Source organism: Phascolarctos cinereus, unplaced genomic scaffold, assembly GCF_003287225.1.
Source record: "Phascolarctos cinereus isolate Bilbo 61053 unplaced genomic scaffold, phaCin_HiC Scaffold_1;HRSCAF=81, whole genome shotgun sequence".
Lineage (NCBI taxonomy): Eukaryota > Metazoa > Chordata > Mammalia > Diprotodontia > Phascolarctidae > Phascolarctos > Phascolarctos cinereus.
The window spans coordinates 176,488,317-176,511,864 of record NW_027555514.1 but is presented as its reverse complement, the minus strand read 5'-3'; the positions used below and the strand labels follow the sequence as shown (position 1 = coordinate 176,511,864).

Genomic DNA, 23,548 nt, shown 5'->3' with positions numbered 1-23,548 from the left:
CACATGACTAAGTTTCAGGATTCAGGGAAGTTCTCAGCAGTGTCAAATATATGACAAAGTGAGGAAAAGAAGGGAAAAAACATTTGTATAGTACTTACTAAGTTCCAGAAACTGTGCTAAATGGTTTAAAAAAAAACAAATATTTTACTTGATCTTCATAACAACCCTTTGATATAGATGCTATTATTATTTGCATTTTACAGTTGAGGAATTCTTGTTTTTTCTGATGAAAGGCCCATCACTCTATCCACTGTGCCACTAGCTGCCAATTAAAGGTTAAAGAGAATAAATCTACTTTGTTTCTTCCACTTGCTTTCTAACTACAGGTTTTCCTTCTGCCTCTTACCTTCTCTGTGTCCATTGAATAGCTCACTCATTTCACATTCTGGCATTGTTTTTCACTTTCAATTACATCTTTCCTTCAGTTTTGGTGCTACTGATCCTATGTATTATAGTATGTATTATACCAGTATGTATTATACCATCATAATTTGGCCAGGTGAATTAGTCTACCCGCAGACTTTGGCTGTTTATTGACTTGGCATTCCTTGCTCAAATGCACCGAGTTGAACTATTTGGTCACCAAATAATATGTCATCTTCCTTCTCATCTTTTTCATGAACCTATCCTAATGTCCTTTCTTCCTTTCTCTTTAAATAAATCCTGTTATAACTTCAAGACTCAGTTTGAATGTTGCCATCTCCATGAATATTTCCATAATTATCCTTTCCCTTATTTAAACTCTGACTATGCAATTTTATTATTATACTTAAGACAACACAGTTAAACAATTGTTCTGTTTAATTTCTGTTAGTTTTGTCTCCTCAGGTAGATTCTAAGCTCCTTGAGGACAGAAATAATAGCTGCAGTATTTTATACTCATTTATATTCTTTCCAATGCCTACCAAAAACAAAGCCTTCACATAGCTAATGCTCAGGTCATACTTAGTGAATTGAATTATACTTAAATGCAATTATTCTACTTCTAGGCAATTTACTGGTGATTACACTGGTAAGTCATTTTGGAGCCAAATCACACATACCAAGATTAATTGGAATTGGGTGTTTCATTATGGGAATTGGAAGTTTTTTAACTGCTTTACCTCACTTTTTCATGGGACCGTAAGTATTAAACAATAATCATTTGCAAGTATGGCATTGAAATTCCCAATCTTTAGACATTAAAATAATTTCTTTTTCAGAAAGCTCACTAAGATTGTGAAAATATGGGGTAAACTTTCCATATATATTAGTATAAGTGACACAGCTGTTTTTACCTGCCAAGGTTAAGGAACAAAGAAAAAAGTTTGAGAAAAACCAGGAAAGTGAATAAAATATTTATAACTTTCCATCTGACATGTACTTCTTATATGTGTTCACAGGGTGCTATAATAACCAATATTTTTATCAGCTGGGTGAGGAGAGGAGGGAAAGCATCAGTTGAACAGATTAATTAACAATCAAATTTATATTTTGCATGTATTAGAGAGCATGACTAAGGGAAAAATAAAAAGCTGAAATTCTGGCTTAGCATATGGTTATTTTGTAACTCCAAAATAGGCATGGTCTATGTAAAAACCATCAAAGTCCTTAAATTTTCTTAACTGTTTAAAACAAATGAATCTAGGATCTCATTGGTTTAGGAAACACCCAATGAGGAAATTCCTTCCACCTGGTAATTGCTTTGAAATTTTTAATCTTCAAGACTAGCTAAGGGCAAATTGAAGTTCACTGACTTGTTCTGGATCACAGAACCAGTATGTATCAGTATATATCACAAATATTGATTGTCTGGACTCCAAAGTTAAACTTTTATCTGTTATCCAATAATACCTCTCATTTTTTTAAATATGAAAGTTGTGATGCAGCTGTTTTCTAGGGAGTAAGAAGTTCTTTTTCAGATGCCACAGTCTCTATTTTTCTTTTACTAAAAATGCCAGATTAGAATGATTTGATCTTGCCTTTATCTCAAACCTTTAACTTAGACTTCTCTACTGACTAGCGATATGGCTCATGAACGAACTAGCTCCTCCCTGTTAATGATATGATAATAAAAATGCTATCGGAACTCTAACAATAAGTTTCACAGATATATTAATCTCTGGATTACATCAATATACAATAAAAAAATATGGTAAACATTTATTAAGCCCCAACTATGTGCCAGGCACTGTGCTATATGCTGAGGCTACAAATAAGAAAAAGACAGGCAATCCATGTCCTCAGGTAGCTTACTATGTAATTAACAGAAGAAGAGAAAACACAAAAGGAAACTGAAAAGCTGGTGCTGGAGGTGCGCTGGAAGGTACCCAGCAAAGCAAAATTATAAGAATGATGGAAGAATCAAAACCAAGCAGAGCAGCCAGTGACAAAGGAATAGATAGCTATTATTTAGAGTCATTTACAAATGTGTCTAGGGGAACATTTTTTTTTGTTCTGCCCTACAATCAGAGAGGCAGAAGCAACTAAGGATATTGATGAGTTATGAGTGCTGAAGCAATTTCCATGATGATGTTTCCTGGTGATGAGTCTATCTGGTGATGTTTATTATCATAAGTGGTAAAAGAATCCTCCAAATTATCTTTGCAAATATTGTAGAACAAAAGAGCAGCATGTACTATAAAGAACACTAGGTCCATAGTCAAGAGTCCAGGATTCAAGTCTTGGACCTGCCTTTACCAGCCATGTAACTTTGGCCAAGACCCTATACCTCTCTCAGTTTCAGATCCTCATATTTAAAATTAAATGGTTAGATGGGGTAACTGGATAATCTACAAGATTCCTGCCATCTCTAATATTCTCTGCATGAAATAGACTGAAATGTTTGTACTGATGGTTTCATATTTTCTTCAGTGTAAGATTTTGGGAGTACTTTTAAATATAGTATTCTAAACTTCATTGAGTAATGTGCCATTAAAAAATCTCCCAGTTTGTGCACTTTTTCTTTTGTACTGAATTTCAGGTTATGCCACCCTCATGAACCCCAATGAGCAGGAAACCACAGTTTGAAAAATAAACTCCCACTGGCAAAACATATTCCCATAACAAAGGGAATTAGTTTTCTGTTTGTCAATCAATCCACCATGACCACTTATTCACAATTATGCCAGTTGCTGTTCTGGAACAGAAGATATGGAGGAGGGGGAAGAAAATGAGAGTCCCTGCCTTCGAGGAGCTTACATTCATTCCAGGGAAGAAACATGTACATATATAAGTAATGCGGAATAAATCCAAAATAATTACCAGGCATTTAGGAAGAAGGGAAACTAGAAGTTTTAGGGATCAGCAAAAGCATTGGATAAAAGGTTATGATTGAGCTACATATTGAACTAAGTGAAGGATTGTATAAGATGGACGTGAAAAGGGAGTGCATTCCAGGCATAGCTGGTAGCCCAGAGAGGAAGACTAAGACTGAGTGCTATGTATAAGGAGCAGAGTAGTTTATTTTGGTGAGAAGATGAGTAATACCAAGTTCTGAAAGACTTTAGAAGACAGATAGGGGAATTTATATTCTATCCTAGAAAAAAAAATAGGGAGCTCTTGGAGTTTATTGGGTAGCAGAATGACATGGTCAGATCTGCACTTAGGGAATATCAATTTGGCGTATATGTGGAGAATGGATTGGCATGGGGAGAGACTTGAGACAGGAAGATCAAATAGGAGACCATTACAATAGTCTAGAGGAGAGGCGATGAGGGCTTGAACTATGGTGGTACCTGGGTGAGTAGAAAGAAGTGGCTGGACAGAAGAGAAGTTGTCAAAACAGAAATTGCAAGATTTTACAACTGATTAGTTATAGCAATAGATAGCATTTATAAAGTACTTTGAGGCACATAATGCACTTTACCTATATTATCTCATTTGAGCTTCACAATAATACTGTGAGGTACTATTACATTTTATATTTTTATGGATGAGAAAGTTGAGGCTGAGAGACTAAGTAATGTGCCCAAGGCCAAATAACTATTAAGTATCTGAGGCAGGATTCAAACTCAGTTCTTCCTTAGCCCAAATACAGCACATTATCCACTATACCAGAATATATGGGGAGAAGAAATGGGAGAAATCAAAGAAAGCATAAAGTCATGAACCTGGCTGATTGAAAAAATGTCATGTCCTCAACAGAAATAGGAAGTTTAGAAGAGAGGAAAGTTTTGGGGAAAGCTAATGATTTCTGTTTAGGACATCTTGAATTTGAGATGTCTCTGGGACATTCAGTTTGAAACGTTCAATTTGCAGTTGGTGGTGGAGGATTAGAACTCAGGAAAAAGACTGGCCATATAGATCATTGAGTTGTGGACATGCAGATGACAATTACAGCTATCACAATTAGAAGCTATTACCTATGTGTAAGAGGGATGACCACCTCTCTCTACATGCTATTTTACTTGATAATTAATTGTCACCTTGTTCTTTAAACAAACCAAAAGGTTCTTTCTGGCAATTCCTCGCAAATTACTGAAATAGCTCTAAGCTCTGTTTATTTAATGTGGAAAAAATCTCTTTTCTTATAAGAATTTACTCATCTCTCCATATATAATAATTTTTCATTTTCTAGATTGAGATACACATAATAGTTATTAGCTATACAATTTATTCACAGCATAACAATAAAATAAATACATAAATTGTTATTTATAATGAAATAGGTGAGAGAATGTTAATAGCAAAAATATCTCTAACCATCAACTCTGGAAAGGAAGTCCCACTATTCAGCTCTCTAAAAATGTCTTCAGATACTTTCTCTTCAACAACTGGAAAACTCAGTTTCTCAGGAAGGATGTTGTCTTGGTCCTGTCTGTTAAATGCTGTCTTTCTCCAGCCTCAACAATTCAAATTGATGCAAGAATGAAAGCTAATTTGCCACTTTCTTTATATACCCAAATGCCAGGTAAATTGCAATTCTCCAAGATCCCATTCCTCTTATTCATATAGTAATGTTATCAATAGTGTCCATGGGAGAGACTTTTGAAATTGGGAATACAAACCCTAGGGAGCCTATGAAGTCATCAAAAGAAAGATTATAAAAAAAGAAGAGGGCCCAGACATAGAGATGATAAGCCAGCAAAGAAGACTGTGGAAGAGCTGTCAGACAGGAAGATTATCAGGAAAAAGTAATTTCATAAAAACTCAGAGATTGAGAGCACATCCAGGAGGAGTTGACTAACAGCAATGTCAAATGTAGATATGTGAAGAAGACCCAGAAAATACCATCAGCTTTATTAAGAGCTCATTGTTGACTTTGGAGAGAATGGTTTAATTTGAATAATGAGATCCAAATGCAGATTGCAAAGGATTTAGGAATAATTGGGAAGAAAGACAATGGAGGCTAAGATTGTAGATAGCTTCTTTTACAGTTTAGTGGAGTAAAGGAAGAAAGACCTAGGAGCAGACCTCAAAGGCATGGTAGAATCTGGTAGAGGAGTTTTTGTTTGGTTTTTCTCTCTTAGTCTGGGGTCAGGATTTCAAGGGCCATAGATAATTGATGTATCTATGAGGCTTATTGATAGCTCATACAAGAAATATACAAGATGTGTGAATACTGCCATATCACTACCATCCAAATTCCTCCTTTAGATTTTATTGGAGGAAGTGAATTCATGCACACACACACACACACACACACACACACACACACACACTCACAGAGCACATTATGCACACAAATGGTTGTTGAAAATTGGCTGAGATATATGTATATATGTGTCACATATATACATATACAGGTAGATGGATGAATGGATGGATAGATAGATACATATATACATACATACATACATACATACATGCATACATACATAGTAGATACATAGTAGACAGATAGATAGATAGATAGATAGATAGATAGATAGATAGATAGATATACCAGTTGATGAGAATTGGCTGCCAGTATCTCCCTCCCCACTCTCAAATTACCTTGTTTATATTTTGTATATTTTTTGTATACACTTATACGTGTACATGTTGCTTACCCTAATAAAAAGCAAAATCCTTGAGGACAGAAATTGTTTCATTGTTGACTCCGTGCTCCCAATACCTGACATGTAGTAGACATGATACATTTTTGTTGATTGAGTTAGATACTCATCAGTGACTCTTGTCTCTTTGAAAGTTCCCTCTCTTCATCTTTTAGGCAACAAGGAGCATATCTAATTTGCCTACGTAAAGTAAAGCAAATAAAATTTTGGACAGGGCATAAAACTATTTTCACTTTTCTTCCTATGGTTTTTTTGTCTTCTAGTTATTGTGAACTCCACCTGGGAAAACTGTGTTTCCCTCTCAATGTCTAAGTGATTAAGATTTACCTTTCTGATCAACTTAATATTTAAACAGCAACTAAAATATTCCTATAATAAGCTATGTGTGTCTATGTCCTTGGTCATATTTTCATATATATATAAGGTGAAGTGCAAACACACATGCACACACATACACACACACACACATAATATACAGAAAAGGAATTGTGTTTTTCACCTACTCCCCCATATTAAAAGACCTCTTTTACTCCTTAGTGTCTGATTCTACTATTATTATTCCTGAGGGGAATTCTTAATCCATTGTTACCCACCAAGTCTGCTGAGCAATGAAACAGAAAATCATTGGAGTAAAGTCTATTTGAAAGTGTGTTTTGTGGAGAAAGTAGGGCATTGCAAAGTTGGTTTATAGAATGTTGGCATACACAAATTATGAATAACTTATTTTGTCAGTCTTTTTTTAATATTCCAAATATATTATCATAGTTACAGGTATGACTCGATAATAAATGCTAACCCACTTGACAATTCGACAGTAACCTACACTCCTTGCTCAACTGATGTCAATTCAGCTGGCAACAACAGATCATCCTTATTATTAGAGTCAGGTAAGGACTGATGATTGTTGATGAAAAAATAAGTATTTAAGAAAATGTTTCCATGTCATACGTATCTCTCTTCCCTAAGGTAAATTATTTGAGTAGGAAAATACATCTAGTACTAATTGAACCAACAAAAATAAAGTCAAATGAAAGAGATATAAACAATCATATAAATATTCAAGGAGAAAATGATGCAAATGCATTAGCATATTATGCTAAAAACTCCAAAACTTTTATGTTCAAAGGTTGCAAAAGTGAGTCTCATTCATTCATGTGGATATATGTCTTCGTTGGAAACCTGTTACGTGGGATTGGGGAAAGTCCGATTGGACCCCTGGGACTCACATACATTGATAATTTTGCTAAAGAAGGACATTCTACTTTTTATATGGGTAATGTAATTTTGTGATCTTTGGCCCTGTTATATCCTTTAATTCTTTTCCTTTCTTCCAGGAACAAATCCTCAAACTAACCCCCATTGTGATGAGCTAACTCAGATCAGTGAGAGTAGAGCTTTCCTCTTACCCTTATCCCTAAAAACCAGAACATTTTTGTAGGAAGAGACTGTGAATATTTAAGGGATTTTGTGATCACATTAGATGAAGAAATATATTGGCAGTTAAATTTACAAGGACAAAGTAACAATTTTGGTCCTGTATGCAGATCCTATATGAAGTTCTATATTTAGAAAAAGTCTATTCTTTCAAAATTCTTCTTCACCTTCCTCCCTCATCCATATTGTTCATTTATCTGGTTTTAGCAATCTCAATCCTATATGGGCTAAATGTTAAATATAGTCCTAGGATTTGAAGTGATAGTAACTCAATTTCATAAAGTTTCTCAGTTTCATAAGATTTCTACAAGGTTTCTCAATGAACAAAGACTCATATCTTGAACTATAGCTTTGGGTATTAAAGCCACAAGAATTAGGTAGACTATCTTTTAAATTTGTCTCACTTTGCCTTTCTTTTCCTTCTTGCTCCTAGGTAAATGTTTCTTAGGCCTCTAGCCTAAAAATATCTCAAAATCAACTTCTCATCCCTTGTCCCAATAAAAACCTAAGAAAGTTATAGCCTTGCTCCTGATACTCTGGATGAAAAAGGAAATTAAAGACCTAAGCTGCATACTTCTTTGTACTAACTTTTGATAGTCATCTACCAGCATCTCCTGAAGTTGTTGATGTCAGAGTTGCAGGATTTTTTTCCCTTAGCTTGATTCTGATTGAAGCAAATCACATAGCTCATTTGTTAATAGGTGGCTGTGTTCACTGAAAACAAATTTCCTCTATTTGCCATTGTAGACTGGTCCCCACATACCTTACTTTCTAAAGGCCAAGTGGCATAAGACCATAAGATAAATCTAGTGACCCCATGATTGAAATGGCCCTTCATTTCCCCTCCTTTTCCATTTTCCTCTCTAATGTTCACATCCTTAACTATGCAGTAAATCATACCAGTGAATTTTCCCACCAATAATGGGAGTTTAGCATCACAGCACTAAAATGTGTAATAGTTATCAATGTTTTAAATCTGTTCATCTTTGACTCCCCCTTTCATCAATACATTCTTTTAGTGAATATATAATTGTTTTAAAGGAACAAAGAATCATTTTACAGATTGCCTGTAGATAATTATATAGTATTATATTCATAAAAATGATATGTTGAAGATATAATGAAACTATATTACTTGGAATGATTTAATTATTTTGTAATTTTTCAGGCATTTTGCATTCAATTTCAATGATTGGCCCAACAATAGGATATCTGTTGGGATCTTTATGTGCAAAACTGTATGTGGACTTTGGATCTGTAGACCTAAGTAAGTACAACCAGATGAAATCAATAATTCTAGAAGTTTATTCACTGGTCATCATTCTTTCAAGGAATTAATTATCTTAAACCACTTCACAGTATCTTAGTATTTTGATACAAGAAGATTTTTTTTCTAGTTTATAAGTAGGTAAACCATGGCAAATAGTAACAAGAAGAGATTTTCTGTTCTGTGTATACATACATAACAAAACCAGTTTCAAGTAAATTGTTCAAATAATCATTTGGTTTTCTTAAAATGTTTCCATAATTTGGAAAGTTTTTTTTTACCTTGAACTGACTAAACATTTGTCTGAATAAACGGTTCTTTTAGGGGGCAGATAGGTGGTGCAGTGGATAGAGCACTGGCCCTGGAGGACCTGAGTTCAAAGCCAGCTTCAAACACATAACACTTACTAGCTGTGTGACCTTGGGCAAGTCACTTAACCCCACTGCCTAGCCAAAAAAAAAAATGGTTCTTTTGGAAAGTAAAAATCATAATGAAATTATTTAATTTGTTGGTTGACAAAATGCCCAACATGTTTCATTTCAGTTTCAACTAGCTTGCACAATTTTACCATCTATTTCATTAAAACTGAAGGATTTTATACACATTAAGAAAATGAATAGGCTTAGATAATTTTCACACTTAGATCTTCCTGTGAAGTTTATGGCAGACTAATGAATGGAGTTAAATGAAAGGTACATATATTTTTCTTCTTTTAAAGTTAGTGTGGAGAATAGTCTCCATAAGTGAATCAAAGAAAATCAAAGCAGTCTTCTCCTTTGATGTTATATAGCCTGGATTATGTGGATTCCTGTTTCCTCAGGGCCTCTTTTTGAAACAGTTTCACATGGGATGGTCTCTAGAGCAATCCTATTCAGAACATGCAGTGATGACTCCTTAACAAGCAAGCCCTCAATCACAGGACTGACAGGCTGGGTCCACTGAGCAGAACATCCCTTTCAAAGGTCTAGGTTTTCCTTAAAGAGATACTGCCCTGGGATGCTTCTGTGAGACAAACCTAGAGATTAACTGCTTTGCATCCATGGTTTTAAAAAAGCAGTTAGCAAAATTTTGGGAGGAGAGGGCTTTATAGTATTTTATTTTTCCAATTACATGTAAAGAGAGTTTTCAACATTCATTTTTATAAAAATTTGAGTTTCAATTTTTTTTCTCCCTCCCTTCCTCCCAAAGCTTCAGGAAACATTTATCTGGGTTGTTGTGTTTGCCCTTCATTCTCAAAGAGGACTATGACATAACGGAGATGATAACACAACCTGCAACTGACTTTATTTTGAGTGCAGGAGGGCTGTGCAAGGTCACAAGCCTCACTTTCTCCTCTGCAGGCATCTGGGTCCAGTGGCCAGATATGCATCAGGATGACTAGAGATGGCCCAGGATGCAATGGGAGCTCATAGATTTATTTGGGAGGAAGAAGGGAAAGAAAAGCAAAGTGGGAAAGATTTAAAAGGTAGTCTCCTTAATTCTTATGGCTTTCATACACAAAGCTACCATTCAAGAAAGGAGTCTTTGTTGGTTGAGAAATCTTGTAAAAACCTTAAGAAACCAAAAATTCTTCTCCCTCCCCAAGATGGCAAGCAATCTGATATTGGTTATACATGTGCAATAATGTAAACATATTTCCACGTTAGTCGTGTTGTGAAAAAATAAACAGAACAGAAAGGAAAAGCCAGCAAAAAAGTGAAATAGTTCTTTCTTTGGATGTGGATAATATTTTCCATCATGAGTCTTTTGGAATTGTCTTAGATCATTGTATTGCTGAGAAGAGCAAAGTCAATCAAAGCTGATCATTGTACAATGTTGCTATTAGTGTATACAATGTTTTCTGGGTTCTGATCAGTTCACTCAGCATCAGTTCATGTAAAGTTTTCCAAATTCTGCCTGGTCATCATTTCTTACAGTACCATAGTATTCCATTATGTTTATGTATCACAACTCTTTCAGCCATTCCCCAATTGATGGGTGCCCCCTTAATATCCAATTATTTGTCACCACAAAAAGGGCTGCTATAAATAGTTTTGTAGATGTAGGTCCTTTTTCCATTTTTATGGTATCTTTGGGATACAGACCTGGTAGTGGTATTGCTGGATCAAGAGGTATGCACAGTTTGATTGTCCTTTGAGCATAGTTCCATTAGTTTGAGCATAGTTCCATAATTTTATTTAAATTTTTTCATCAATATTCATTAGGAAAATTGATCTATAATTTTCTTTCTCTGTTTTGGCTGTTCTTGGTTTAGGTATCAGCAACATATTTGTGTCATAAAAGGAACTTGGTAGAGCTCCTTTTTTGCCTGTTTTCCCAAATAGTTTGTATAGTATTGGAATTAATTGTTCTTTAAATGTTTGGAAGAATTCACTTGTAAATCCATCTGGTCCTGGAGATTTTTTCTTAGAAAGTTCATTGATGGCTTGTTCAACTTCTTTTTCTGAAATACAGCTATTTAAGTATCTTATTTCCTCTTCTGTTAATGTGGGTAATTTATATTTTTGGTAAATATTCATCCATTTCACTTAGATTGTCAGTTTTATTGGCATACAGTTGGGCAAAATAGCTCCTAATTATTGCTTTAATATCCTCTTCATTGGTGGTAAATTCACCCTTGCCTTTGATATATTCTTTGCTATTTGATGTTAGTAACACTAGTATTGATATTTGACACTAATAATTTGGTTTTCTTTCTTTTTTTAATCAAATTAACCAAAGGTTATCTTTTTTTTGGCTTTTTTCATAAAACCAACTCTTAGTTTTATTTGTTAGTTCAATAATTTGTTTTCTAAATCTCCCTTTTAATTTTCAGAATTTCTAATTTGGTATTTAGTTGGGGATTTTTATTTTGTTCTTTTTTCTACTTTTTTTAATTGCATGCCCAATTCAATGATCTGCTCTTTCTCTGTTTTATTCATGTAAGTATTTAGAGAGATAAAATTTCCCCTAAACACTGCTTTGGCTACATCCCATAAGGTTTGGTAAGTTCTCTCATTATTGTCATTCTCTTTGATGAAATTATTGATTCTTCATATGATTTGTTGTTTGATCCACCCATTCTTTAGCATTAAACTAATTGGCTTCTAATTAATTTTTACTCTATCTTTCTATGGGTTTTTATTTCACGTAATTTTATTGAATCATGATCTGAAGAAGATGCATTTAATATTTCTGCCTTTCTGCATTTGATTGTGAGGTTTCTATGCCCTAATACATGGTCAATTTTTGTGTAGGTATCATTTACCACTGAGAAAAATGTACATTCCTTTCTATTTCCATTCAATTTTCTCCAGAGGTCTGTCATAACTAACTGTTCTAAAATTCTTTTCACCTCCTTAACTTCTTTCTTATTTATTTGTGGTTAGATTTATCTACTTCTGAGAAGTGGAGGTTGAGGTCCCCCATTATTATAGTATTGTGGTCTATTTTTTCATGTAATTCACTTAACTTCTCTAAGAATTTAGATGCTATACTGTTTGGTGCATATGTGTTTAGTATTTTATATTACTTCATTGTCTATGGTACCTTTTAGCAAGAAGTAGTTTCCTTCCTTATATCTTTTAATTGGATACGTTTTTGTATTTACTTTGCCTGAGATCTAGATTGCTACCCCTGTTTTTTTTACTTCAGGTGAAGCGCAATATGTTCTACTTCAGCCTTTTACCTTTATGCTGTGTGCGTCTCTCTGTTTCAAATGTGTTTCTTATAAACAACATACTGTAGGATTTTCATCCTGTCCCTTCTCACCAGTGTTTTCCTTCTGAGCACCACTTCCCCCAATATGCTCTCTCTTCTATCATCTGCCCCCTCACTTTTCTTTTCCCTCTCCCCTTCTACTTCCCTGTAGGGTAAGATAGATTTCTCTGCCCAAATGCATATGTTATTCCGTCTTTGAACCAAATATAATGAGAATAATGTTCAAACAATGCTCAACCCCTCCCTTCTTTCTCTGTACTGTAATAGGTCATGCCCTCTTCACAGGACATAATTTACCCTATTCTGCCTCTCCCTTTCCAGGGCTGGCAGTTTGTCTACTGCACTGAGGCTGCAGGCCTCAAAGCTGGCCCACTGTGCCACTGGCCAGCTGAGCCAGAACTGCCAGACCTCAGTTGCTGATCTGTGCTGTGGCTAAGAACCTTCCACTGGCTTGTGCAGACAGTGCCTACACTGGGCTGCCTTCCCCTTTTATCCAAGTGAGACAGACCTTTCCTGAAGTCCTTCTAATTATCTTGGGCTGTAAATTGTTTCACTCTGTCTTTTCATGGACTCTGTCACTCCAGAATACTTTTAGAGGCTTGATTTAATGTTATTTCTGAGAGAAACTGGGGAGAGATCAGTCAACTTCCTGGCTTCTCTCTACCATCTTGGATCTACCTCCTAGATAGCAAATTTTAGACTAATATAAGTTTGCAGATAGATTCCTCTGTCTGCTGATCCCACAGTTCAGAAGGGTAAAAGTAAATACTTGATAATAGGTTGTTGATGAGTTTATCCAAAACATATTTACTTGCTATAACATTTTTCCTGTGGTATATATCAATGTACAAAAAAACCCAATTATTTCCAAAAAGAAACTGATCAAGTTATTTTACATATAGTTTAAAGCAACTTGTTCACTAGTGACTAATCTTGGGCAATCCAGATCATCTGACTTCTAGTTCCAAGTTAACTAAATTCATTGTGCATCCTTAAGCAACTACTGTGTGCAGAGCACTGTGCTAGATGATGGAGAAGATACAAAATTGAACTAAAATATTGTCACTGACCTCATAAAATTCATGGGCACTATGGTCTAGTTGTTATAGAAATCATTAATTGGTGGCTATTTCTCTGTGATAAGCTTCTATAAACTTAGTGAAACTGGTCCTTGGTAAGCAGAAAAATAGTCCTTCAATGGGCTCTAAATTGAAGAACTTTTGGCTTGGTAGAATTTTCCAGTGTTGGTATGGCTATTAAGAGTCCTGGGTCATCATGATGAATATTTAGAGCAGGATGAAACCTGAGTGTCTGTCATATTGTGATCCACTTTTCAAGTGTGATATGGGTGCAGTATTGATTACGCATTCCAGAACTAATTATTACTTTCATAATAAAAGCTTGATTCTTTCCAGATGACAATATTGGTCAAGCACACAATATGATTCTAATAAATATTTATGATGATACTTGTGCTTGGGAAATTTTGCTTCATTTCCTGTCTTTAGGGAAGGACATCTAACTGTGCGTTGGAAAATACACTTTCTACTCCCAAACCTATATGTGTGCATGTGTATGTATATGTATATGTAAATATGTATGTATGTATGTATGTATGTATGTATGTATGTATATTGTATGTGCGTGTGTGTATATAATCACCTTGGGAGAGTCAATCTCTAGACTCAGTTTGGTAACCTCTAGTGAGTTAAACTAGATAACCTCTAAAGTCTCTTCTGGCTCTGAAAGTCTTATGACTCCTCCCATACTATGGGGGGGAAGCATTTATCTACAAATAATTAATTTCTGGATAACTAATTTCAGCATTATTATTAGACCCCTGGAATAATCAAATCTTAAGGAAAGTATTCTTATCTTTAAGTAAGCAAATGGCTTTAAATACTTTGCGGAGAGGAGTTGGTATATCAGGATCCTACCACAAATTGAATATTGGGGGGTGCAACTGATCTGGACTCAGGAAACATGAATTCTACATCCAGTTCCAACACTTTGTGACCCAGAATCAAATGTTTCACCTCCATAAATTTTCTCACATATGTAATTTGGGGATCATAATATTTGTACTCCTAGCTTATGAGGATTGTTGTGAGAAAGGCACTTTCTAAATATCAAAGACATTGAAAGAGGGGTAAGGGAGTTTTCCATACCTGATATTAAATTGGTACAGGGAATCTTTGTGAGAAAATTCTAGTCAATTCAGATCAGAAACTGTTCTTCAATTTATAATCTGTGAAGGCTGCCAAAGGCACTGAGAAATTGTGACTTAGCTAGGGTCTTAGTCAATATACATCTGACTATTAGATCAGGCCTCAAATAAACTATGACATACTGCATTTCTAAAGTATATCAATGTATTATTATACATTTAATTCAAGATGTACTTACAGTAGGTCTTAAAGGTTCATTCTGTGCCATAAATTGATATTCATTCCCCACCACCACCCTACCCAGGCCTTTTAGGGATGAAGGGGTTAGCTTCCAATTAGCCTGAACCTCAAACACTTGAAGACAGGGTCTGGACCTAATTTCATCTTTGTATTCCGAAATTTGGCAAATTGTTATTATAGCACAGTTGCTTGCACATAGTAGGTTATCAATGTTTGTTGTTCTACATTGTATTGAAATTAATTTCATAAATAGAATTATTCACCTCTATTCCCAGAGGGTTTTGATCTATTTTGCTAGTTTTACTAGTATTAGTTATTTCTCATCAATTCCATTGCTTTTTGTGTTCCTCACTAACCTATTTTTAATATTTTATTTTCTTGTGTGAATAAGTTTTCTCATTGGATGAAGATAAATGGAATGATTTAAACTTCAATGAGAGCAAGTGGTAGCAAATCTTGAAATAATACATGTTCACATTGTAACTTTTTAATTGATTTTTTAAATATTTTTATCATATTCTATAACAATTAACCCAAATGATTCCCGTTGGGTTGGTGCTTGGTGGCTTGGCTTTCTTGTAGCAGGATCCCTTAATATTGCTTCTGGGATACCATTCTTTTACTTTCCTAAAAATCTGAAGAAAGCAAGAAAGCAAAGTACAGGTCCAACACCTTTGGATGCACCCAGTACCAAGGAAAATGGAGGCCAGAAGTTAAATTTTAAAGATTCTGAGCAAACAAAGCGTAATGGCTTGGCAGGTGAGTAGTTCACAAATGTAAATAACTCTTGTTGGTCTGTGCAAACTAAGTGTAACAAAGACTGTCCTCCTTTACACTTAATTTGAATATCAATAAAATTTCAATGTAGAAATCCAGTATCATAATGATTTCCAAAATTAGATCTTCTGGCTATGATGGTTTCTTTGAGGTGCCTATTGAAATTAATTTGAATGTGTGTGACAGGTGGAAATAGAGAGGGAAAATATATGTTTTCATTGAATAGCTTAGAGTAAGAAAAATTATTCTCATTGCATGTGTAACATACACACAAAAGACAGATCAAATGGTCTTAGAGCTGAAAGGAACTTTAAGGTGATATAGTACAGTCTTCATTTCATAAATGAGAAAACTGAGATCCAAAGGATTGAAAATGGTCTCTCTAAAGACACAAAGAATTAGTGGCTAAGCCAGGACAAGAATCCAAGTCTCATGATTCAAGTAAAACAAGCTAAAAGGAAAAATGGATCAAAGAACTGTTATATTGTAGGTTATAGATTTCCTTAAATGCTAGCAAAAGCTTTGCCCTGTTTCCCCTCCCCTGCTCTATTATGTTTCTTTTTTGTAAATTTGTTGAAGCCAAGGGAGATATAGTTTGTTTAAAATATGTAAAGATATATATGATGTTTAAAATATATAAAAATATACATACTATGTATATATATATTACATATATGTATATATGTATATATATATATATATATATATTCATTGGATCATAGGATTTAGAGTTGAAAGGGATTATAGATGTCACCTAGTCCCATCCCATAATTTTAGAGATTAGGAAACTGAGGATCCAAGGCAGGAAATGACTTGCACAAGATGACACATGGTAGAATTTGATTTAAATTCAGGTTCTCTGACTTCAAATACAGGGGAAATCATAAAACATTCCTAGGTACAGTTTTGTTTAATTCAACCTCTAATTTCTCTGACCATAGTCCATATATTAACATCTATGGACAAATTTAGGGGAATCCAGGTGGCAGAGTGGATAGATCACCAGCCTGGAGTCAGGAAGACTTATCTTCCTGAGTTTAAATCACTAGCCACCTGACCCTGGGAAAGTCATTTTACCCTGTTTGCTTCAGTTCCTGATCTGTAAAATAAGCTGGAGAAGGAAATGGCAAACCACCCCAGTATCTTTGCTGAGAAAACCCCAAATGGGGTCACAAAGGTAGGACATGACTAAAAAATTACTGAACAACAATATGGACAAATTTTGCTTAGTCCATATCATTATTCCTTTCTCTGTACATTTCCCAAACACCAATACCTTTTTTGAAAAAATCAGATACCATAGTCCTTGTACCTTGTTCCAGTTGTAATTATACAAAGGTATCCCCCCTGCTCCTGCTCTTTTCCTTCTTCTCCCCAACCCACCTGCTACACACAGAGACATACACATTAGACATCTATATTCTTTGCCAAGGATGCTGTACATCTGACTGTTTTAATATTAGCATAATAGTGGGTGATTGCATGGCATTGAACCATTGTATAATGGGTTTGATTGGGCTACAGTGTATTTTCAGTGATCAAGAAATAAAAAAAAAATCAAAGAAATGTATACCACCCAAATAGGGGGGACTAGTCATGTGGTGAGCACAAGGTATGAAAAGCCAACATGCTGTACTAGGATCCACAAAATGCAAAATGGCCTAAAGGAAAGCCAGGAGTGCATTGGCTGAACCCTCTGGAGCTAGAAAAGAACATGACCAGCTCACAGAATAAGAAAGCCTCTCACAATAGACACTATATTGGTGACAGGAATATCAACATAAATAAAATCATAGATCTATGGAAATATTGAACAAGTATTGCAGTAATAAGCAATACACTGCCACCATTCAGATGACTACCCTCTGAGAAATGACAGAAATATCCAATGAGGCAGCATCATATTGCAACAAGAGCAATGGAGTGAGTCAGAAGAGCTAGATTTTTAAAACTATTATGACACTGAGCAAATTATGTCACTTCTGGACCCCATCCTTGTCATCTATAAAATGAGATAGCATTGGTGATTTTCTAAATCTAGCATTGTATGATCAATTGTTTTTATCCAAAAGTCTAATACATACCCGCCAATATAACTATACATATTTTTTCTTCTAGGTTTTTTCTACTCTTTGAAATGTATCATTACTAACAAGGTGTACATTTTGTTCTTGATTTCAACATTGATGACTGTTAGTAGTTTTATTGGAAGCATTACCTATATTCCAAAATATTTAGAACTGGAGTATGGCATGTCCATGGCTAAATCTAACTTTCTTCTGGGTAAGTCTTACTATTTGACTTTTATTATATCACTTACAATGAACCATTGCTTATTGAGTAAAATTTAAACTTTTTTCCTTAGTATTCAAGATTATCCAAAATGTGTCACCACCCTATCTCTCTAACTTTACCTCATGTTACTCCTTTCCAAAAAGTTTATGTTCTAGATCAAATATATAATTCTTTTCCTAACATTTTTGTACTACCCTTTCTCTGTGTCTTTACTCTATCCCTTCCCTATACCTGTAATATCCTCCTTTCCCCATTTAAATGCATTAAATTCCAACTTGTTCTTTAAAGTCCAACTCAAATGCCACTTCCTTAGGAAGCTTTATCTCTTTGGTCAGTAATGACCTCCTAGCTCCAACCTCACATAGTATCTGTCTCATACTTCTATGATTCATTTACATGATATTGTACAGTATAGCTATCTATATTAATGCCTCATTCCCATAGTAGACTTTAAGCTGCATGAAGGCAGGGGCATCATTTTATCTAAATGTTGCATATTGCTTTCATATAGAAAGTACTTAATGAGTGTTTGTTCATTTAATGAACTACAAAATGAATCAAATTACTCCACAACCAACTCCCTTCACTCTTCCACATGTTTGTATCTACCATCTCTTTCCCTAGAGTCTACTGACATGCCTGAGATTCCTATATCTTTACAAATCCCTCACTAGACCCTACCATCCTCTGAAGTTGTTTGTCTTACAACTTTCTTCCCCTTTATAGATAAACTTCTAGGGGGGAAAAAACTGTCTACACTTGTTGACTCCATGTCCTCTCCTTTCACTTGCTTCTCAAACCTCTACAATATGGCTTCTGATCACATTACCCAGCTAAAACTCTCTCCAAATTTATCAGCCCTCTCCAAATTTATCAGCAATATTTTCATGACCAAATCTGGTAGCTTTTCCCCAATCCTCATCCTTCTCAACCTACCAGTAGCATGTAGCTCTATTTACCACCTTAAAATCCTAATGACACTGTTTGCTATCTCTCTCTGTCTCTCTCTCTTTCTCTGTCTCTCTGTCTCTGTCTCTTCCTCCTCCTCCCTCTCCCTTTCTTCTCTTTCTATGTTTCTTAACTAGTCCTCATGCTTCTTTGTTGGTTCATTATACATAAAATTCTCTCATTTATGGGGATGACCCAAGGCTCTTTTGGATCTTATTCTCTTCTCTCTATATATACTGGGTTTAATTATCTGGGTGTAGATGGCTCCCAGACCTATATATCAAGTTCTAGTCTCTCTCCCAAGCTTTAGTTGTAAATCTCCATCTTCCTATTGGTTATTCCAAACTGAGTATTACACAAAGACCTCAAATATAGTAAGAACAAAATGAAATGCATTATCTTTATCCCAAAACCACTTTTCCAGAAAATTATTTTTGTTAAGGCCACCATGATCTCAAGTATCCAGGCTCACAAGCTTAGCATTATTCTTGACTATTCACTCTTCTTCACTCTATATATCCAGTTAGTTATAAAACTTCTAATTTCTATCACTACAATATCTTTTGTATCTCTATTTATGTGAATAACACATTAGTTTAGGCTTTCATCTTGTCTGGCCTGAGTTATTTCAGGTACCTATTATTTGGTCTTACTGTAATAATATTGTAACAATATCTATCTCTCCACCCCAACCTACCTTTGAAACAGCTGCCAAAAGTGATTTTCCAAATAGGGCAGGGGAAAGATACAACACAAGAATTCATTAGGCTCTTACAGAATGGCAGGCACTGTAATAAAGGCTTTACAGATATTATTTCATTTGATTCTCACATCAACCCTATATGAGATAAGTACTACTATTATCTTTATTTCATAGTTGAAGAAACTGAGGCAAATATAAAGTAACTTGCCCAGGGTCACACAACTACTAAGTGTATGATACTAGATTTCAACTCAGATCTTCCCAACTCCAGGCACAGCACTCTGTCCACTGTTCCTTAGGAAGGTCTAACAAGGTCATCTCTCTATGCAATGAGTACTAAGTAGCTTCCTGTTGCCTCTAGGATCAAATGTAAACTACTCTGTATCTTCTCTTTTCGTCTTCATCGTACATGTGCTTTCCACAATCTATGGTTCAACCAAACTGGATGTCTCTCTTTTCCTGTGCACTGGCCATCCCCCAAGACTGCGATGCACTTCCTACTCACCTCCAGCTCAAGAAATCCTTTCTTTCCTTCAAAACTCAGCTCAAATGTCATCTATTACATAAATTCTTTCTTGATTGTCTCAGCAACAAGTACTCCTCCAAAAAAGAAAAATGCTTTTCTTTTTGTGCTTATATTTTGTATACACTTAAATTATTTATGTTGTCTTCTCTAATAGAATGTAAACTTTTAGGAGAGAAACTATGTCATTTTTATCTATGATTCCTTGGTACTCACTACATTCTTTTGCATATGATTTGACCCTAATAAATGTGTTTTGATTCATTATAGTCTTGAAGGCAATATAAAATATTTCACCTCAAAGAATGCATTCCTGAAAAGTTGCGAGGGAAATGCAATTTTTTTATATTGAACTAGCTAATTATTTTTATGATGAAATCTTTATAAAATCCTTTTGTAAAGTGCTAAGTTGTTTGCCATTCAAATCTTCACCTTCTAAATTATGTATTTTGAAATCAGGAAATTCTTATACTTAAAAAGGAAAAGTTTCTAAAAGTTGTATTCTTTATGACATACTACCTATGTTCACACACACATAGTATTAGAGAACAATTTAAGCATTTCTTTCAAGTATACTATTTGTTTCTTAAAACACAATGTGTTTCAATCTATCAACATTTTCATTACAAAATTCATTTTTAATGGTAGTTTCAGATACATTGAAAGAGTCTACTGTTCTCATGGTTGGAATGGCAATGAGTTATGATTGTTGTTGTTGCGCAATTGTGTCCAATTCTTCATGACCCCATCTTGGGATTTTCTTGGCAAAGATACTGAAAGTGATTTGCCATTTCCTTCTCCAGCTTACTTCATAGGTGAGAATTAAGGCGAACAGGGCTAAGTGACTTGCTCAGGGTTACACACCTAGTAAGTGTCTGAGGCTGGATTTGAATTCATGAAAATGAAACTTCCTGATTCCAAGCCCAGTGTTCTATATACTGTGCCACCTAGCTGCCCAGCAATGGGATACACAAATGGTAATATATTGGTGAGATTAATTAAAAAAAAAACACTAGGCCAATTCTGCACCTACTTCACTGTAGTAAAAAGAGAGCATTAAAACAAAGTTGTTGACCAAGTCACACAACCAACAAGCTAGAGGACCAGATGTTTTTTCTGATCCTCACAACCTCTTAAATGTCTTCAAAGCAGACATTATGTGTCAAAGATATAGCAACTTTAATGTCTCCATAGTCTAGGAAACGAAACCAAAATGACCATTAAAAAAAATGCTCAATGAACTCATGCTCACTCAGTACTCCCTCCTATGCTACCCACCAGATACCTTCAATAAGGCTGCACAAGGTGTCCAAATTCATCAGTCGACAACAAAACAAATCCACACTTTGGTCACCTTCCTCCACCACCACCACTACCTTTCCAAGGCCTTTGAAACCCTAACTCCAAATTGCAAGATTATGTTGATGTCTCAATAGCCAATATTTTGTGCTGCAAAAGATCTCTACAGGATAATGGAGGTGCAAAGGGAAAGGGACAAAACACATGCTTGGCCTTGAAAATAGAGCTCAACCCAACACCCCCTCCTTCTTCTCATAGAGATGAAAGATCTAAACTCCAGAATCATCCCAGCCTGGAATAACACAAGTATGACAGCACTGTGAATTTCTGGGCCAGAGAACTGAGGTCTGGATGCTGTGGAGGCAGGGTGTTAAGGGCAGGTGCTTTGTGGTACTCCATGAAGCCTAAAGTAGTTAGTTTCAGTTCTGTCCCCTGAACGTCATTTGGGACAAAGACCTAAGCTGGTGGACCCTGAATGCTAAGTGTGGGAGGAAATTGAGATGCTTAAGATCTAGTCCCATTGGAAACAACCATCAGAAGGGAAGGAGTAAAAAAAAAGACATGAGAAGGGGGCAATAACTAAAATTACCAAAGATCTCAGGAGGAAAAAAAAAGTCAAAGACCTTGAGAAAAAGCAGATAAAATAATAGAGAAAATATTAAGAGCAAAAGGCAACATGGCCTCCAAACCTAGTAAATGAGTTCATACATCCGTGAATAAATACTGCAAAACAAAGGAAAATGAATTAACACTGGATGGGACAGAGGACCCCATGGATTTTGAAAAGAACATGGAACAATAACATGCTGTTCCTATGTGGCTTAAAAGAGAAATGAGAATTGCCCAAGCAGAGTTTATGACCTGCACAGTAGAAATAATTGGCAAAATAGTAAAGCTCAAATCTATGATGGCAAGTTTCAGAGAGAGAGAGAGAGAAAACAACAATGACATATTGATAATATAAGTAGATGTGAAGGACAATCTAAAAAACAAAAGAAAAAAACAATAATATCAAAAGAAAACATGTTCTGCATTTCAGCAGAACATATTGATCTCAGAGAGAATGCATAGAGACAAACTAAGTGTAGAATGGGTCTCCCAGACAAACATGATAAGTCAGAAAACCTGAACAGTAAAATGCAAGAAATAATAGAGCAAAACTCCCCATAACTTCTAAACCCAGAAAACCCAATGGCTATCGAAAGAATTCATGGATTGCCTCAGGAAAAGAGAAGAAGAATAAATTGAAAAAAAAAAACTCTAAGACACATGGTGGTTAAACTAAACAATTCAATTCAGAAATAACAAATTCTGCAAGGTATAAGGAGAAAGACCTCCAAATACAATGGAAAATAAAATTAAGTAATGCAAGGCTATTTTGCATATTAAAAAGGCAAAAAGAATGAATACATCACTTATAGACCATAACACAATACAAATTATCATTGGTTCAGGAATCAGAAATCAAAAGACACAAACTCACATAGAGACAATGAAATCTAAATAATGAATGGCTCAAAGAACAAATCATATAAACAATTAATGTGAAAGAAAATAATGGTGATTAAACAATATACCAAAATTTCTGGGACGCAACTAAAATAAGTCAGAGGAAAAATCATAACCCCACAAACGTGCGTTAACAACAAAAAAAAAGATAGAATACTAATGAACCGAAAATGCATTTTAAAAATGGCAAAAGCCAGCAAATAAACAAATGTAAAATAAGCACACATGAAAAGATATTAAAAAAATTAAGGAAATTAGATAAAATGGAAACCCCCCAAAATCTATCGAAATGATCAAACTAAAAACTAGTCCTTTGAAAAGACTAATAAAATTGGTAAATATTTAGCCGATCTGATTTAAAAAAAGGTAGAAAATAAAATAATTCTAAATGATGGTCTGACCGTCCTCCCAACACCTAATTGATGTTCCCACCATTTCCTTTCTTTGAGTACCGTCTTCATCAATGTATTTGGCTTGCATGTTATATATGCCAGCAAAACAGAAGACTCAGCTCAAATGTCACCTGTTTCCTTTCCCTATCCCACCAGGTTCTAGAACCTTCTATTATAAAGTTACTTTTTACATACCTTTTAGGTACATGTATGTATGTATGTATGTATGTATGTATGTATGTATGTATGTGTATGTATAGATACATATGTTGTCTGTCTCATTAATTATGTAAGCTCTTTGATGACAAGGATTGCT

The 23,548-nt window shown here is 35.0% G+C and overlaps 1 protein-coding gene across 1 annotated transcript in view; it reads left to right on the top strand.

The window, feature by feature from the left end:
- Positions 1 to 23,548, top strand: part of LOC110213821 (solute carrier organic anion transporter family member 1B1-like) — a 59,098-nt gene that overhangs the window by 14,686 nt on the left and 20,864 nt on the right. Inside the window, exons 5-10 of the mRNA XM_078150043.1 lie at positions 990 to 1,122; positions 6,744 to 6,865; positions 7,105 to 7,251; positions 8,581 to 8,682; positions 15,306 to 15,545; positions 17,682 to 17,846. Coding sequence (XP_078006169.1) covers positions 990 to 1,122; positions 6,744 to 6,865; positions 7,105 to 7,251; positions 8,581 to 8,682; positions 15,306 to 15,545; positions 17,682 to 17,846 — 909 coding nt within the window. The remainder of the gene's footprint in view (positions 1 to 989; positions 1,123 to 6,743; positions 6,866 to 7,104; positions 7,252 to 8,580; positions 8,683 to 15,305; positions 15,546 to 17,681; positions 17,847 to 23,548) is intronic.